The sequence below is a fragment of the Lepidochelys kempii genome, chromosome 4, assembly GCF_965140265.1.
Source record: "Lepidochelys kempii isolate rLepKem1 chromosome 4, rLepKem1.hap2, whole genome shotgun sequence".
Classification (NCBI taxonomy): Eukaryota; Metazoa; Chordata; order Testudines; family Cheloniidae; genus Lepidochelys; species Lepidochelys kempii.
In genome coordinates, this window is record NC_133259.1 from 29,817,471 (window position 1) to 29,837,166 (window position 19,696).

Genomic DNA, 19,696 nt, shown 5'->3' on the forward strand with positions numbered 1-19,696 from the left:
GTTTCTGACTCCATATTCTCCCCCTGCACTAACACAGAGCAAACCCTGGAAGGAGCTATGCTGCTCGGTGCACAGGATTCCGACAGTGAAGCTCCCCATTCCAGGGCAATGAAACCACGAGTCTGCTGCTTGTTTGGCTTTCCTTGCTTTGGCCAATGAGGCAGGGTTTATCCTTGTCTGAGATACACCAAGCATCTTCCATGACTCTGAATAGACTAAACATATATCAGTGACTTGAACCGGAGTAGGTATGACAGTGGGAATAAAGGTTCTTACACTACAGTTCTCATAAGTTTTCTGTGCTAAATTTTAACAGAAAAGATGGCCCCACAAGCTGGGTCCTTGTCACCCGTCACTTCACTGCAGGAGAATGAAGAGCAGCTGACCAGGCGAATGATGGCCAAGAGGGTAAAAATCATTGCAGAACTGGTGCAGACAGAGAAAGACTACCTCAGTGACCTGGAGCTGTGCATCAGGGAAGTGGTTCAGCCCTTGAGAAACAAGCAGGTAATAAAGTGTTGGGTTTATTTGTTTTGTGTTTCGGAGGAAAGGCTGATTTGACAGAGATCTGCATTCACCACTGCTCTGTCTGCAATCAACAATAAACACAAATGTCTGCTAAGGGATATGCAGGAATGGTGAAAAAGTGAATAGAAAAGTGAATAGAAAAGGTACAATTCTAGGCCTGACTTTTTGGAGGGGGTAGGTCTTTCTGCAGGGAGGGCAAGCAGGAATACTTTAAATGCTAAAGGCTTTCAGGGTGAAGCTCATTTCACCTGCATAAAGCTGGAATAAATGGGGCAGAAACAGGACTGCAGCACAGACCTCCTCACCCTGAACCCCATGGCCATTATTCCAGGCTGTGAAATAGAATAGCAGCCTCAGCTCTTCCATGCTGCTTGGGCAGCCTCCTGTGTAATCACAGATTACACGTCCCCTCCCCTGACTTTGTCCCATCATTATGGAAGCTCCACTACACCAACTTCCCTAGTAAGGGGCTTGAATGTTATTCACACCATGGTGAATTTCACCCTTGAAGACCGCTTTTATTCAAACAAACTCATCCTGGTTGCTTGAACAGCTGTTGTGGGAAAATGCTAGGCAAGGCAACCCAGTGAGTCCTGAGGTATTTGCATTTTAGATAGTGAAGCTACATGTAAGCAGGATGGATCAGATTACATCTTTCCTGCGGGTCTTACAGCTCAGTTTATACCCATTCTGCTTTTCCACAGAAACTTCAAACTTGCTTGGCTGCTATTCAGAGAGAGCACATTTTTCCCCAAAAACCTTTGCAGTTTTGGGCAAACTGTGTGCTGGAGTACCAGCATTCCCTGCAGGTGGGAGCACTCACATGCTGGTTATGCAACAGGTTCTGGCAGACAAATTTAAGTTGTCCTCCTACCTCACAGTCTACCAGGCCAGGCAGCTGCTATATGCTACTAGCACAGCTCAGAATCCACACTGGGTCTTTAGCCAGTTATCTGAACTGTGTATGTATGGTTCCATATGAAACAATTTGCCTGCTTAAGTTGTGCCAAACTATTTTTCAACTGCCTTGACTCCATCTCTCCTGGAATCCTATCTATTTTAGGCATGGCAAAGTGCAGTAGAGGGTTGTGATTTGTGAACCACTCTAACATGTTGCTCAATTACAGCCTGATGTAGACCCTGCTGGTGTGCTCTGTAAGGTATTTAGTTCATTTTAACCTGCGCCCGTAGGGCCTGTAGCACAACACATTAGAGGGGTGTGATCTGTAAAGTGCTCTTATGTGCTTTGCTGGCACCATGTAGACAAGCCCGTAGAAACCCTGGCACCTGCTGGTGTTACTGAGAGGACAACATTGCTCCTTGTCTCTCTTCCTCTCCTCTCTAGCTGCACTCACCAATTACAGTCTTGCCAATGTTGATGTGAGAGCTTTCTTCTCTGCAGCTCCTGGCATTTGGAACCACCTTATGTATCCATTTGCTGCTCTTCATACTGAAGACACTTTTTCCATTGTTTGCTACTTTTATCAGTTAGGCACATATACCAGTTTGCACCTTTGTCATTATGTGCCCATGTATTTCTGAATACCACGTGCACATTGCAGTAGGTAAGGTATCAGAGATCCACTGATAAAAGACAAAATCTTATAAAAACAAGATCACAACCCTACATTTTTAATTTAACATAATCTCAATTTTTTAAAAGAAGGCTTTAAGAATGTCATACGCTTTTAAGATTATTTTTGAGGTGAATAACCACATTTGAAAGCTTGTTTTTTATTTATTTGAGGGCAGACTGCTTCAACAGGAAAAAAAATTGTGTCTAGAAGATTGAGCTAGAGATGAATATTTCACATTTCCTAATGGAGCAAAAATGTTGTTAATCTCTATAATCAGAAATTAACTACACAAGCAATTAAAACATGATGTTGATTCTGTTACGGTAACATGCAATTTGATTCTCCTGGACTCCTTCTGTAAGCTGCTATGTAAACACACAGTTCTATTACTAATGGTTAGGCATGTTCAGAAGGACTAGCATATCTGCCAAAATCAACACTGCCTTTAGTTTTCTGCCTTTCCACATACTGGGTAACTCTAATTGTTCCATAACCTTAATGACTGTCCTTCTGTCCATGGAAGCAAGTTGCCAGTGTGAAGAGTATATTTTCAAAAAAATTTTTTTTTTTGCCTATTTCAAAATAAGCAGTGAGATAATTTTGCCCTATGTATTAAGATTTCCTGTTAGTGTAAATTGGTTTAGCTTCATTGAAGTCAATGAAGTTGTGCCAGTTTGCATCAGCAGAGGGTTTGGCACACAGATTATATTAATGACTAATCATAAATCTACATATGCAGTGTTGTTGTAGCTGTGTTGGTCCCAGGATATTAGAGACAAGGTGGGTGAGGTAATTTTTTATTGGACCAACTTGGTTAGAGAGACAAGCTTTCAGGCTAGGAAGAGCTCTCAGGCCAGAAGTTGGTCCAATAAAAGGTATTACCTCACCCACTTTGTCTCTGTAATAACCATAAATCTGTTTATTTTAGCCAAAATACACTGCCTTGATTTTACTCCTATCTCCTCACATAAAATGGCCTCTTCTAGTACAGAAAGGTTATTTGCCTGATATGTGGCACCTATGTAAACAAACAATCAGGGCTCAATTTATGCAGTCTCTATGGGTAACACCATAAAGGGATCAGATTCTCTCATAATTGTCACTTTCAGTTTTACTGTCTTTTTTCTTTGTGAGGAAGTAAGTAAACATTTTAGCCAGCTACAGCTCTTCCTTTAGCTAGCTAATAATATTTACCTCTCTCCAAGACACACATATTCCTTTAGGAATTGTTCAAAATAAGTTTAAATACACTTGATAAAGTGCCCCTTGTTAACTGCTTTAGCCCAGTTGTATTAATTAAAACACTGCACATGTGTCCTTGAAATTGCAGCAAGGATGTTTACATAGGCTTTTGCAAAAAGTGGCATGTCCTGGAGTTTTGAACACTTGAGGCTAAGCAGGAAAAAGCCTGCACTATTCAGTGTCCCTCCTTATGCTTCTATTAGTTGCTCAATATTTGTTTTCCATCAGATTGTTAGGTTTGACGTGGCTGGCTTGTTTAGCAACATTGAAACAGTCCATCAAATATCAGCCAAACTGCTGTCATTGTTGGAAGAAGCCACAGCAGACGTGGAACCACCCATGCAAGTAATTGGTATGTTTATTGTCTTTTTGAATCCTACAAAATGGTATGAAGGATAATATAAGAACATTCGTCCACCCCATACCCTCACCAGCCTTTGTTCTAATCTAGTGCCACTTCCATTGGGAGCAGGCCCTTACTAAATTCCCATGATAATACATAAAAATAAAAAATGTACAGCCTATCTAGTGATGTATTACATTCACATTAAAGGCTGGATCCTGTAGCCCTTACTCCATCTTTACTTGATTTCAGTGGGGGAGTAAAAACTGTGAAAGGGAGTCCTGACTACAATGCCACAGGTACTAACCACAGGGCCCACTCCCCCCATTTGGTATTTCCTACTAAGATAATTAGGCAAACTTTCATATAGTACTGTGATAGTAAAGAATTAAAAAATGATTGGAAAAATAAAAATATCAAAACATCGTCGTACTGATGTTTACCTGCAATATATTATTCAGCCAAGAATTATTCAGATGTGAGCATGGTGAATAGAGCAGTGGTTCTCAAACTTTTTTTTTTTTTGTGGACCACTTGAAAATTGCTGAGGGTCTTGGTGGACCATTTAATGATCTTTCCAAATGTTGTTTGTACCGTTAGCTAACTATTGTAAAGCGCTTTGGATAAAAGTTGTATATAAAAAACCATAATAATAATTAACATTTTTTTGTTCTTCAAATAAAAGCACACAACTCATTTTAATATCAGTAGTCTTACCTTTCTGATGCAATGCATGTGCCTTCTCTCCCCCACCATGGCAGCCCCCAAGCTGGGAAGGGGGGGGCAGGGTCTCTCCCTCTCTCACCTGCTGCGGCAGCCCCCAAGCTGAGGCTGGGAAGGAGGGCCGTCACTCCTCAGCAGCCGCAGCCCTGGTGCTGGTGAAAGTCGCCTCTTTCTCTGGCCGCCACAGCCCTGCACGTCCCAAATTCCCCCCACTCCCTCTTCTCACCCCACTGCCTCCCCACCTACCTCATACTTCCCCCACCTCACCCCACTTCCCCCTCCCATCTACCCCCTATTCCCCCAAAGGCCACCACCTCACTTTACATGTGCATCTTCTCCAAGGTCCAGGCACCTCATGAGTGAAACCACGCCTGCGCGGCTCCACTAATTAGGTGGGTGGCCCTTCATTCTCTTGTGTGCGGCCACCCAGGCACACACCCTAGAGGGAACTATCTGTAGACCGCCTCAGTGGAGCTTGCCGACCACAGTTTGAGAACTTCTGGAATAGAGTTCCAAACAGGGTGTGGCTCATGGTCAACAAGGGAAGGTAAAGCAGAAGACAAGCTGTGCATTTATGCCTGTAGTTTGCAGTTGTTTTAATCAGATGGACTGATTACATACATCATGACAGTCACACGTTCAAGAGTTCTTGTGTGGTTTTAAGGATGTGATAAATCCGCTCTTTAGGTTATTAGACATTACAGGCCCATTATGCCGATGCAAGCCGCTGGAACCCTGGAGTATGGGAAGCACCTACTGTGCTCCCATACTGGGAGAGGAAGGTGTTTTGCCTCCATAAGGCACAAAATCTCCAAGGGCACTAGGGTATGTGTGCTCAGCTGTGGCACTTGCTACACTTCTAAAAGCATGGAGGCAGCACTCCCATCAGTGAAAACCTGCTAGTGCTTACTGGTGCATAGGAAGGACAATTCCACCCCCTCACCCCGTCTTGGCCAAAAAGTGCTTCCTAAAGCACTGGAGCAGACTCCTACTGCTTGCATTCCTAAGCACAACCCACCACATTATGGCTGTCTCCTGCATAGGTGCACTGGGAGGGACAGAGGGTTTCCTTGTGCTGTCTTCCCTTCACAGCCAGCCATAATTTACCCCTAAATATATATGCAACAGTTTTATTGGATAAGAAATCCAATTTTGGATAATAAAAATTCTATAAAAAATTTCATATACTTGAAGAGAGATTTCACTTTTAAGTCCCATTTATTTTCTACATCACTTCCTCGCAAATCTGTGAGGGCTTGCTCAGCATTGGACCCCTCTTTGTGGCAACATCTGAGGATTAGCACCAGTCAGGTCTGATGCCCCCTGCTAATACTTGTTCAAGCCACATTCCTCCTCGCTCTTCTCCTCCTCATGGAGCTCCCTCTTCATGACTCAGCCCTCTAGCCAAGTCACTGTCTAGTCCTCCCTTTCCAGGGTATCAAAGGCCCACTGTATCAGCTGTTCATATGCTGTTTCAGACAGTCTTCTGCTCCATGGCCAGGTCCCATGCCACTTCCCCAGTGGCCAGTAGCCACTCTATGTCTAGCAACTCTTGTTTGCTTGCTCCAAAACCCTGTTGCTGTTCTCCTAGATTCTTTCCTACTTCCCTCTTTGACTACTTGCCAAACTCTGTAGCCTCAAACACACCTCCCTTCTCCCAGGGAGTGACTGCAAACTATTTCCTCTGCAGCACCCTTCTACTTCTCATCCTGGTGGCTTTATACAAGTTCAGCCTGCCCCTGCCCCTGCCCCTGCCCAGCTGGGCTTCACAATCAATTAGTGCTTGTTTTTCAAGCTTAAATCTCCTTCCAGGTGTAGTGGACCAACCTATAAAAAATAGGAGTTAGCAGAAGAGAAAAGCTTGATTAGTATTAAAACACAGAAAAAGAAGTAACATTTATTATTCTGTAGTTTCAGCTTCCAAAATCTGTTAGTGCTTTCCAAAAGTCAAGAGAATGAAACCTGAGCAGCAGAGATGGGAAAGAATTCTTAGCCAGACTATTTAACCATCTTTGTATTTTGTCAACAGCTACTTAATTTCAATGACTAATAAACATTTTGGGGGAAATAAGTTTTTGTTAAATATGCAACACCATTGCCCAAGGTATATGATAATACTTTATGTAGGCTCTGAGTCAGCCAGAAGATCCTCCAACAAAACCAGAGAAGATCAAATTTGGCATTCGTTGGGTTTTCGATTAAGACAGAGGAGATCCTTCTTCTCCTGTCTCAGAATTGCCCCCAGTAGGCAGCACGAGCTCTTTTTAAATTGCCTTCTGGGCGTGGCTCTTCTAGCTTCTGGAAGACCAATTCTCATTGGTTCTGCTAGCAGCTGATCCTGCATGGTCTCTCTAGGCAGCTCCTGAAGGTCTAAACTGACTGCTGTTTTCTCCCAAAAGGTACCTCTTTTGGGTACGGGGTGTCAAGGTGAGAGAGCCTCTAGCAGGGAGGCATCAAATGCCTGGTACATCCCTTCATACCAAGCTTAATTCAGAAACCTTTTGCAGACCCACTTTAATGAAAGCTGTGCACGTTGCTTAGCAAATGTGCTCACCTCCCATACTCAGAACTCAACCAAGCCATTACGCACAAAGAGTAGTCAAAGGGTAGTTTGGGGTTTTTTGTTTTTTGTTTTGTTTTTTCCAAATTAGTCATAAGCCTGAGGCAACATGCTATAGAGAAGCCCCATGTTCTTGCAAGAGAATTGAAAAGAAACTATAATTTGCCACAGATTTTAACGCAGATGATGCTTGGCCAAAGTACTGATTTTAGTAAGTCTGTATCCTGTTTGCCAAGGCACCCAGCTCAATGTAATTTGATGAGACTGTGCTGTTTGATGGTATTTCAATAACTGTGCGTCATGGTGATTCACACACCTAATAAAAAATGTTGCATTGTATCAGGCAGTTGTTTCCTACGCAGCAAAGGGAGTCAGTGTTTTGAGTTCCTACCGTGTCTGGGAGAAAAGACAAACAATGTCATCAATTTATTAGGTATTTAGCTATTTCAATTTAGCTATGGAAGCAGTATGGACATAAGAGTTAGTTATGAAAATATATGTGGGTCTGGTTCAGATGGATGGCTAAACCATATTGTGTCAATGACTAGAGTGGGCAGGATAGAGCTGAGAAAAGGTGAAAGAGTGATTCCTTCTTGTGACATTAGTTTCTGAAAAGAGGTAGTAATATCATTAGAGAGCCTTTGCCATCTCAAAGGGATAACATGTGAAGATAGCTTTGTTTGTGGGGTTCTAATATTCACTGTACGGGGTGTAAAAACAAGCCCCTGAAAAAACAATTGTCTTGAGGAAAGGGAACAAAAGAGGATCCCAAAAATAATTTCTGACTCTTTAACCCATTCTCCAGTGGCTAGGGGCTAAAAATATATATATTTAATGTAGACATTTTCCCAATGTACAATCTTTCTCTTGAATCTAACCAGTCAGTGTGAGGTTGGGCTGCAGTGCTAATTCACCAGTCTGACACCAGAAATGAGATAGGTCCTGTCTATATTTGAGAAATTTTCACTCGTGTAATAACATCAATGTAGTTAGTTACACCAGGGTAAATCCCTAACATGGACACACTTACCCAAGTAAATTGTACCAGCATAAACTCTACCTTATATCAGTGCAGTGTGCTCACTAGGGGTTTGGCCTGGTAAAACTACATTAAAGTTGCCTATTTCTCTATTGTAGAAAGGACCATAATGTAGTTGGTTTCCATTTTAATGTCCCCTGGTTCTTGTATTAAGAGAAAAGGCAAATAGGAGCACCTCACTTTACCTTCTCTAATGATATTCCTTATTTTGTGTACCTCCATCATGTCCCCTCTTATTCATCTCCTCTAAACTAACCAGCCCTAGTCCTTGTCTACACTTAAAACACTGTAGCGGAGCAGCTACACCAACCTATGCCAACTGGAGGGCTTCTCCTGTCAGTGCAAGTATTACACCTCCCTCAGGAAGAATTGTCTCATCAATCTACGCTGGGGGTTAGCTCGGCTTAACTGTGTCATTCAGGGGTGTAGTAGTTATATTTACCGAATTTCCTAGTGTAAACCATGCCCTAGTCTTCTTAGGGCTTGTCTACACTTATCGGGGGATTGACGAGCGGCGTTCGATCCATCAGCAGTCAATTTAGTGGGTCTAGTGAAGGCCCGCTAAATCGACCGCAGATCACTCTCCCTTCTACTCCTGTACTCCACCAGATTGAGAAGAGTAGGGGGAGTCAACGGGAAAGCGTCTCCTGTTGACATCGTGTAGTGTGGACCCCGCGGTAAGTAGATTTAAGCTATGTCGATTTGAGTAATGCTGTTCACGTAACTCAAATTGCTAGCTTAGATCGAATTTCCCCTGTGGTGCAGGCAAGGCCTTATTCTCTCTCCATGCCTCAGTCTCTTCATGCCTTTAATTATTACTGGTATCTGTCTCTGGACCCTCTTCTTTTCGTGTATCTTTTTTTAGACTGGGTGACTAGAACTAAACACAGTATTCCAAGTGGGGAGGTACCATTGATCTACATAATGACCTTATATTATTTTCTGTCACATTCCACACATCATAAAATATTATTCACCCTTTTGAATATATTGAGCAGAGATAATACACATTTTCCAGTTCTCCTCCTCCTGTATATTTTTTTTCTCTCCCCATTCACATAGGAATATGAAGTTTTAGAAATTTCAGCAAGGCTTCAATTTACCATTTGACCCCTTCCCTTTGTTGTAGACACAGGAAGCACCCCTGAAAGCTCTGGGGAAAGGTTGTTTCCCTCATTCAAGCCTTTCTGGGGTTTCATCTCCAAGACCAATTTACCAGAGCACTCTAGAATGCAGTACAGGAGAGCAGTCAGCTTTGGAGTCCCCAGATTACTCAGAAGACTGAGACTGGAAGTAATACCAGTCCTCAAAGACAACCCAATAGTTTGGACTATATAGAGCAGGGGCGGGCAAACTTTTTGGCCTGAGGGCCTCATCGGGTTTCCGAAATTGTAGGGAGGGCTGGATAGGGGAGGCTGAGCCTTCCCAAACAGCCAGGCGTGGCCTGGCCCCCGCCCCTTATCCAACACCCCTGTTTCTCACCCCCTGACAGCCCCCTCCCCAGGACTCCTGCCCCATCCAACCCCCCCTGTTCCCTGATGGCCCTCCCTGGACTCGTGCCCCATCCACCCCCCTACCCTCACTCCCTGTCCCCTGACTGCCCCCGGAACCCCTGCCCCTGACTGCCCCCTGCTGCCCCATCCAACCCCCCCTTCCTGACTTCCCCCCCGACCCCTGCCCCCATTCAACCCCCTGTTCCCCGCCCCCTGACCGCCCTGACCCCTATCCACAGCCCCGCCCCCTGACCACATCCCCGAACTTCCCTGCCCTCTATCCAATGCCCCTTGCTCCCTGCCCCTTTACCACGCTGCCTGGTGGCTGGCGATGCTACAGCCGCATCGCCCAGACTGCCAGGACAGGCAGCTGCGGCTCTGCAGCCCTGCCACCCAGAGCATTGTGCCGGCAGCGCAGTGAGCTGAGGCTGCGGGGAGGGGCCAGGGACTAGCCTCCTGGGCCAGGAGCTCAGGGGCAGGGCAGGAGGGTCCCGTGGGCCAGTTGTGGCCCGTGGGCCATAGTTTGCCCAACTCTGATATAGAGTATACTGGAAGCTGCCATAATAATTTACCTATGTCTGTGTTGGTTGCTTCAGTTCATATGGTCTGGGACAGAGAAGAACTTTAGACTTAGGAAATACATCTATCATTTGAGTCAAATCAGTACATAATCTCTTGTTTAGCAACAACATAAACTCCAATGAATTAATCTGACATAGTGGCACACTGTACTAATGCACAGATTTTGTGGAGCTCATTTATTTTGTGGAAGTGAGTAACACTTTTGGTCGTATTTGGGAATTTGCTGAGATGAACTGTGAGCCTGTATTTGGCATTTGTGGTGCAGACAACAAAACTGTTGCTCTTATCAGAGGCTAATACACTAAAGGTTGTGCTGAACACTCGCAGCTCCTATTGAAGTCAGTGGAAATTGAATAGTCAGCATCTCAAGGCTTGTCTGCAAGTGTTCAGCACGTGAATAACATAGCTGAAGTTACGAAACTTAGATCGATTTCCCCCCCATAGTATAGACCAGCCCAAATCAGAACTAAGGGAACAGGACCCAGTGAATGTTTATATGGTTTTCCTTGCACTGCTGGATAATAATGGTCTATACAGGGTTAATAGGAAAGTCAGTCTTCAATGAATGTTGCTAGCTGTTGGTATTATCATTTATCACAGAGGATACAGAACAGAGATGATGTAAGTACCTTTGCCTACAGCAGTGGTTCCCAAACTTATTCTGCCGCTTGTGCAGGGAAAGCCCCTGCCGGGCCGGGCCGGTTTGTTTACCTGCCGCGTCCGCAGGTTCGGCCAATCGCAGCTCCCACTGGCTGCGGTTCACTGCTCCAGGCCAATGGGAGCTGCTGGAAGCAGTTTGGGCCGAGGGATGTACTGGCCCCCTCTTCCAGCAGCCCCTATTGGCCTGGAGCAGCGAACTGCAACCAGTGGGAGCCGCGATCAGCCGAACCTGCGGATGTGGCAGGTAAACAAACCGGCCTGGCTCGGCAGGGGCTTTCCCTGCACAAGCGGCGGAACAAGTTTGGGAACCACTGGCCTACAGGATTCTGGTAGATTTCTGATTTGTGGTCCTACACTAAGTGAAATGAACTTTGGTGGTCTTATCTCAGTCATTGTTCTTTCCCTATTCACACCTTAAAACCAACACATATTAGACAGCCCAGTTAACCTTCTCTGATATGAGGAAAAAAACAGAGTTGTTGTTACTGTGGAAACGGAATCACTTTCACTTCAAGACAGAGTGGTTCATACAATGAATTATGAGATGGAATGCAGTGGTCAGGCTGAAAGGCAGCACATACACTGCACTTGACAGCACTGTGCTTGACCTGTGAATGGGGCGATGGATTCCAATTAATGTATCATTCTGCTTTTAACTTTAGTCATTATTACTATAACTCCAATGGAGCCTTCTTGTTTATAAAAGGAGAAGAATCTGACTGGTTGCCACACAGGTGTAATTTTTCTATAAATGCCCTATACAGTAGTTCACATTATAATTATTATTTATTATGTGCATTATAAGGTACATCTTGCTGTTGATCCTGGCACCATTACTTAGGGTTAGAATTACAAACAATAAAGCCACTCAGGAAAACAGATGTACTCAGCTTACTGTCTCTTTCTAACAAGGAAACCAAGCTAGGAGGTTTATGGTGGGGGTGCAGGCTGAGGGAGTTAGGCACACAAATCCAATTTATATTCAATAGGAGATGGAAGCACATTTGAAAATCCCAAATATAATTCTTAATGGTAGAATAGTGTAGGGTGTGGAGTGTGCAGGGAAGGGTATGTAAGCGTGTTCCTTTATCCTTTTCCATTTTGGTTGCATGTAAACCTAAATGGTATATAATAATGACTCCAGTCCACAGTATTTCTTTGGTTCTCAGTGATGTGAAGAAAAACTCTATCCTGGGCCTCAACTGTTGTTACTTCAGTATTCTGCAGAACAAATCAAAAGAGACAAACAAATAGACTAACAGGAGGCTGGAGTCATTATTCCTGTTATGACCCATTTAGGTTTATATGCAGCTGAAAAAGCATCAAAAAGAAAATTAGCATGCTTACGTTCCTTCCCCCTGATGCCCACACACACCACCATTCTTCTTTTAAGAGCTAAACCACCCAGTCTGGTTTACTTGTAAACTGATGGGGATTGGGCACGTTGGGGGAAGTGGGGGAAGCGGGGGAGGAAGAGAGCATTTCATACCTTTCCCTGAGGGAATTTTTGTTCTTTCAAACTGTTATAATGCTGCCCAGCTATGACAAAGATGAGCAACTGAGAAAGGCATATGATAAATAATGCACATACACACACAAGGTAGCTTCTAAGGAGAGTAAAGTGGAAACCAGCATTTTTAGCTCATGACTAATGTTGTGGAAAACGCCTTCTGAGATGCTGCTGTCTGGCTTGACATGCTTTATTTTTCTCTTTAACAGGGGAAGTGTTCTTGCAGATTAAAGGCCCACTAGAAGACACATATAAAATCTACTGCTACCACCATGACGATGCGCACGCCATGCTTGAATTCTATGAAAAGGATGAAGAACTGAAACAGCATTTAAAACACTGTGTACAGTCCTTAAAGTAAGATCTTTTCAAATGATGATTTCCGTCCATAGTCAGCTGTCTAGCAGGGAACATTTTAAATGGATGTAGATGAAAGGTCCCCTGTAAATCTGGAGTTTTATGAGGCTTGCTGGGAGCTCTGGCTTAAGCTGCTTTCATGAAAAGATGACAAGCCAGGGGCCATGATTAGATTTCTTTCTCTCTAGGATGGCCAAAAAATAGCACAAGGAAGGTTTCTCTTCCCTTAGGAGAAATGCAGTATCATAAACGGTGTTGAGAGAACCTTGCCCAAGACCCCCAAAGACCTGTCACACACTCCCCCATCTGCTGTAATTCTGTCAAATGTGCGTGCACAGAATAACGTCAGTGGAATTAAAATGTCACGTGATTGTAGCTATTTGCTTTCTCGGACAACATACTCGTGCTTCTGTCTCCCTACAGCTTTCTCAGGCTACAGGGATTAGAAGTGACTGCACTATTAGCTACTTTGTGTTGTGGGTGTTAGAATTCACAGTTAAGACATGCTGTGACCGCCTGAATGGCAAGTGAATTTGCTCAGTTCCACAGCTTCAATTTCCAGTTCTTTAGAGAAGTTCTATTCAGAGTTGGCATGGAACAGGATAATGTGACTTAATCCTAAACCTAGCCATATGAATCTGTGTCATCTCTTGATGTAGAGCACCTCAATCCCAATCCCCAAATTCACTTTCCGTCTCTATTGTGCCATCTAGTCCAATGGCCTATCTCTGATCCTGGCCATTGCAGGATGCTTCTGTGGGAGGAAACCACCATAATGCATTTAGTTACTGGATTCCCCAATTCAGAGCTTTGCTAAGCTTTTCATAGCTGGAAGTGGCTCTAAACTATATCACTATGATGTCTTTTTCCCCCACTTTGTTCTTTCCTGCTTAACCCTTAATCTTTTTTCAGGAACTAATAGAAAAAAAATCACTATGTGTATTGCATTGTGGGTTTTGCTTTTTCTCTTCCTTGGTTTTGTTTACAGTGACTAAAGGTAGCAAGCAGAACATTTATATCCACTTCAGCAAGTGTCAGAAATGTTAGTAAAAAAAAAAGAGTTGAAAGAACACAATCAAAATGTATAGCTGTATTCATCTGAATCTGTAACTATCCTGTAGAGAGTATGGCTCAGAAGGAGGAATTAACTAGAGTTCCTACTAAATAAGGCTTAGACTCCTTTCCTCCATGCAGCATAACACATTCAGGTGCCCACAACTGTTATTCTTGCAAAATTTCACTTCTTAAAAACAAAGACATTTTTGTTTGAGCAAAGAATTGCTAAATTTAAAAAAAATACTGAAACTGGATCCAAATGATTAAGGGGCGGAGCTGCTGCTTCTCAGCTGAGCTGTATTGTACAGTATTAAAAGACTTCCATATTAGGACTGTTGTGAGGTTTGTACTCTGCACACCTGTGCAGGCACACTGTATTTAATTACCCTTGTCCAGTCTCTTACACCGCATGCTGATTGCAGAGGAGTTCCAACATGCCAGAAATTCCATCCAAATTGTAGGTCATGCTTTGGAGACATCAGCATTAGTAAATTCTGTAGAATCTTATAATCCAGTAGTGATATTGTGCATTAGCTTAGCCTATGAAATTAATTTTGTATACATTAAATGTTGCTGGTGATCACCTGCTTTACTTTTAGTCAGAAGCATCTTGGTTACCAAAGAGAGCTCTCCCAAAGCTGTCACTGCAGGAACACTGCAGCACTACTATATCAGCTTCCTGATGCTCAGTTAGTCAGCTGCAGTTGAGGGGGCTTTGTGGTGGACAGCCAAACCGCAGTGGGTGATGATATTGGGAGGGAATATTGCTCAGCTCTGGGCAACAGAGAAGTCAGGTATTAAGAGATGCTGAATTTCTGATTCTAATGTGTTGTTTCACTACACATACCATCCTGTCCAATGGCCAAACTTCTTCTGTATGTTAAATCATACCTTTAATAAAATATCCCATGTTAATGTATCTATGTGTGTTTGTTTCCAAAACATTAGCACATATCCCTGCATATTTTTGGTGTATAAATTCATAGTATATACACATCTGTTGACTGCTTTTGAAAGTTAATCTACAAAAAGAGTCTTTCAGGAAGTAAATCTTTAATTGAAAAAAAAAAAGGGAATCCTAATAAAAATACAAGGAAACGTATATTCAAAAAGACTAAAATACACCGTCCATCTTTCATTCTTTAAAATTTTATTTCTATTTAAAAAGAATAGAGTGGACATATATAGAGCCCAAGAATTTACACTCTTTCTTTTATTGATTAGTGATTTTGTAGCTAGGACTTAAGCATTAATTACTGCTCGCACAGTACAGCAACTCCCTTATATAAACTATCTATGAGATGGTTGAGTTTTATCACCAAATCCTGGTTTATTAAAGTCCTTACCCATTAAGGGCTGTATTTTCAAGAAGATGTAGGGCCAGATTCACTGGTATCCACTGGCTGCTTTGTGAAGTACCTAGCTCAACTGGCCAATTACAGTTGCTTTGTGTCACTGAACACATTAGTGAATTTCGCCCATAGTCTGTATATATTTTTCTTAGGGGGAAGCTAATACTTGTTTTGTTTTTCTCCTTTTGCAGAAAGATATATGAGGAAGAGTAAGTATCATGCCAACTTTTTTGTTGTTTTTTAGAAAACAAAAAATGTTTAAAAATGCTTAAAATTGCATGTATGGAAATGTTCAGAACAAGAGCATCATTTTAGTACCAGGTAATCCTGTGCAGCAACAGAAATTAGATTTCTCCTAGACATTGGTGAAAAAGTCTTAGATTAGGAAAAATTAAAAGTCAATCTGGTTTTCTAATTACTACTGTACCTGCTTTGCAGTATTTTTCAAAACTGGTTTATGAAGCTACTTAATCTGGTTCCCAATCCTGCCAGAGTCCTTAATTTTATCGCCTCCCTTCAGAACAGATGTATTTCTGTGATTCTAAAGCATGCTTCTCAAATAAACCAACAACAGTGCTGTCCTTTGAAATCCTACACTAGCACAACAATGATCCAGGTGATAGAGATTTGAGCTCTGGATTCAAAACCCCTCTAGACTCTTCTCAGAATAAAATTCTTTCTGAGCTACTGACTGTCTCTCCTGCCTTAAATAAGGACATAAAGAAGGGTACATTCCTAGACTGTAGTTTTGGGAGACCCACAAACCCAGGGCCATCAAAATGGGACAATTCTGAAGATATCTTGGGAGAGGAGTGGGAGAAGAAAGTGCTTGAACTGAAAACAAAATTTACAATCTTAGGCAAAAATACTAATTCTGATAGAGAAGAGGTAAAGTTATATTGCTCTGCTAAAATTGCTGTTTTAAAGACCTTATCGGGGTGGAGAAGGAACACTTGAAAGCCAGGAAATTCTAAGTTAAGGCTACAGTTATGAAATAAAAAAAGCAAATAGTTGAAAGTGTGAGTGTGTGAGTTTATAGTGTGAACTGGCCACACTGACTTGCACTGCACTATCATAAATTAACATGCTCTTATATCCCTCAAAGAATGTCCCGTAGAAACACTAAATTGTGAGTTTCTCACTGAGTTTAAATTGATCAAGGATTCATAAGCAGTTACCTCTGAGTTGCCAAACTGTGCCTGGTGCTCATGTGGTTGTGCTTGTGACAGGTGCAAGGAGCCATTCTCCTGCGTAAGGACCAGACATAACCATAGTCCAGGTGCTTAGGAATGCTAAGGAATATTGTAGTATGTGCAGGGAGCACAGCAAATACCTTCTCCTGGGGTGTTACAGTGTCATGCCATCCCTTCCTCAGGACTGTGGTTACCCACTGAGCCCTTACCTTGTAGCAATTTGAAGGAGGTTCTGTGGCCTGCAATGTGAAGGAGATCAGACTAGATGATCCCTTCTGGTCTTAAAGTCTGGGAGCCTATAAAAAGAAGGATTGTCTCAATGGGATCCATTGCTTCTTCTTCCATTCCTGCTCTACACAGCTGGTTTATCTTGATTTAGAAAGTACACTGGTGTTTACCCCAAGCATCTCTGAGGTCACTGGAACAGTGAGGCTACAGATTGCTTTTCACTGTAGTATAACAGGGAAAAACATAGTCTTCAGTATTAAAGCATTCTCCACTTCGCCATCAGTTGGATGGGTTACTCCAGCTGGACAATCAAATATAACCAAATTCTGCCCTCACTTATACCTGTACAACCTCATTGAGTTCACTAGTGTTGCATGGTGTAAGTGACAGCAGAATATGGGCCATAGTGATTTATGCCCTGTAGATTTTGTGAAACAGTGAATTTGCACACACAAAAATAATGTTTAAGTAACATTACAAGTTATGACAAACACACACAGCAATAAAAACTGTCAAACTTAATGTGACCCCAACTCCACCTTAACACATTTTCTGCTAGTGTGTTCCACAAAAGAATTATATATTTCATAAAGAGAGCATGCCAAACTTAAAATTGAATAGTATATTTTTCCTAGATTGACACCACGACTATTTAGACGTACGTATCCATGCCCCCACCCCATCCGTGACTTTATTTTGTTGCATGCAATGCGGAGGGTTGTGCAGTGGAACCTGATGCATTTAAACCAGCTGTGTTTACATGACTGCAAAACAACAGCGATGATTTGCAATGAGATTACTGCAGCTATTCATGGCACTAAACTACTTGCTAAATTCATGATAAGACTGGGTGGCTGTAGTGGCATTACAAATGAATTATCAGCTTAATTTTCTGCACAGAAGATGTCACAAGTCATTACACATCTGTTTAAATTGTGTGGCAATGCAGTGTTCTCATTGGCTGCAGTGTATTCTAAAGGGGTGTATTAGAAACAGGACTAATCAAGGGAGAGTGGTTATCATAAAATGATCTTACTGAGTAGAATTAGATGAGTTGAACTTTGTGGCATTTTGTGCCGCAGGGAGTCATCATCTCATAACAAACCTACTATCTTTCAAACCATATTGCTAGACTGTGTCATGCAGATATGTGAACAGAGGGCTGTTTATCACTTGGGCGGCTGTCCAAAGTGCAACTGTATGGAGAGAAGACACTTGAAGATTTCCATTCATGAGGCAGCTTTTAAAAGATTTGCATTCATGGAGCTTTTCAGGAAAAACAATAACAATTTAAGATTATTTTTATTCCTGCTGCCAGAAGCTAAAAGAAGGGAAAACAGCTTTATATTTGATGCAGAATAAATGGGGAGGAGGAAGAGAAAAGAGAAATGATGAAAAGGTTTGGGGACATCAAGAGGCTTTAACAAGCATTTACTGTTAAAACTCCTTTTTTCATGTAGGACTTTTTATACTGAGTGCCTGCGTGTGAGAGATGGCTTAAATATGCAGATGCCTCTTTTCCAAAGCATCCAAATCATTACTTAATTAGTCAATAGTGCTCCAGTATATTTTTATAAGTGGAAGCCAAAGTTTTCTTTCTTTCTTTCTTCAGCTGTGTTTGTGGCTGACCACAACAAAAGTTGGCAGTTGGCAATATTCAGTGGGTATTCCCTCTATGTTCCCTTTATTTTCCATTAACCCAGTCCCTTCCCATGCTCAAACATTCTTGCTCACCTCTCATTAAATCTCACGTAGTTAATCTCATAGAACTTTTTTCCTTCCAGAAATTCTTTCTTTAGGATGTAATGGAAGCACTGCTCTGTGTTTCTGTCATAAAAAGCTGCATTACAGCTAGGGATCCTGTCGTCTTCAGACTATTATCAATAGCTCCCTCCCTCCTTTAAAGTGCAAACCTACAAGAAGGTCCCAGCAGTTTATATATGATTGCTACCAACATGGGGTTGTCGCAGTTTCCCAGTGTGTCCAGAAATTTCTTTCCTTCTCTTTCCCCTTGGAAACACTGTCATGAGTGAAAAGGCAAACAGGCCCTTTTTACCCATGTGCTGCAGAGGAAGCAAATTACCCCAATATCTTTCCATAAAAGAACCTGCAGAAAGAGGTGGGAGCAGGGCTTTAGAATGTTTGCCACTCGGTGGGATGGCTTGTGTGGGAAAGGAGGGAGTCACAGCATGATAGGAATGGGGTCAAGAGATCCAGATGGCTTCGATAAGGCTGGGGTAAACATCCAAACTGGAGAATCCAGACCAAATTTTGAATCCTTTTCAAATTCGCCCATCACTAGCTGTAATCCACCAATCAGCAACCACAGCTACTAGAATCGACCTTATCACTACTGCAGCAGAAAGTATAACAAAGGACTATGGTTACAGAGGCAAGCTCAGCGGTGTAAGGTACACAATAGTGGGTGTAAATAAGGAACTTTGAATTGATGTCACTTTCACATTGAGGTGCCAAAATGAGGTGTAATATGCCTACTTTAATACTTAAATGTTAGTTATTTTTCCTACTGCATCCCTATCTCCCAGCTCCTTGGTGTGTAAAGTGTACCATACAGACTCCTTTAGCCTCAGTGGGCCAAATTCAGAGGTTAGGTAGAAATTATATGTTAGTGAGTAGATGTGAGTCTAAGAAAGTCTAAGCTGGTATAACTTTCATAATGAGGGAGCCAGAAAAGGTTTTCAATTTACCCCAACCCAGACTCCCCACTGACTGTGTCTCCTAATCTTTCAATTTAAATGGGAATTGCACCTGTGTCACTGAATGTAAAACTAGGCCCCAGTTTTGACATCTTCGGTAATTAAAAACTCAACTGTAGGTTTAAAAAGGTAATAACTTCACTGACTAGATAGGACTATGCATTTTTTTCTTCTTAGGGTTGCCATTTTACATGACAGTTCTGTTTGTTTGTGTAAATAATAGAGGAAAACCTAATTTAATGGACATGGGATCCCTGATGATCAAACCAATACAGCGTGTGATGAAATACCCATTGTTACTGTGTGAGCTTTTGAATTCAACTCCTGCTTCCCACCCTGACCACAAGGCACTGCAAGATGCCTTTGCTGCTGTGAAAGACATTAATGTGAACATCAATGAACTTAAAAGAAGGAAAGATTTAGGTAGGGAACAGAGATGGTATATTCCTTTCTCCTATTAATTGTATTCACACATTGTAGATTTTGGCTGGTGATTATGGGAGATGGTTTCAGCTCCAATTATGTTACCAATTATG

At 42.3% G+C, this 19,696-nt stretch overlaps 1 protein-coding gene across 1 annotated transcript in view; it reads left to right on the forward strand.

Annotated features, from left to right (window-relative positions):
• ARHGEF38 (Rho guanine nucleotide exchange factor 38) overlaps positions 1–19,696 on the forward strand; it is a 56,149-nt gene that overhangs the window by 16,150 nt on the left and 20,303 nt on the right. Inside the window, exons 2-6 of the mRNA XM_073340837.1 lie at positions 317–507; positions 3,576–3,699; positions 12,467–12,614; positions 15,214–15,231; positions 19,384–19,583. Coding sequence (XP_073196938.1) covers positions 317–507; positions 3,576–3,699; positions 12,467–12,614; positions 15,214–15,231; positions 19,384–19,583 — 681 coding nt within the window. The remainder of the gene's footprint in view (positions 1–316; positions 508–3,575; positions 3,700–12,466; positions 12,615–15,213; positions 15,232–19,383; positions 19,584–19,696) is intronic.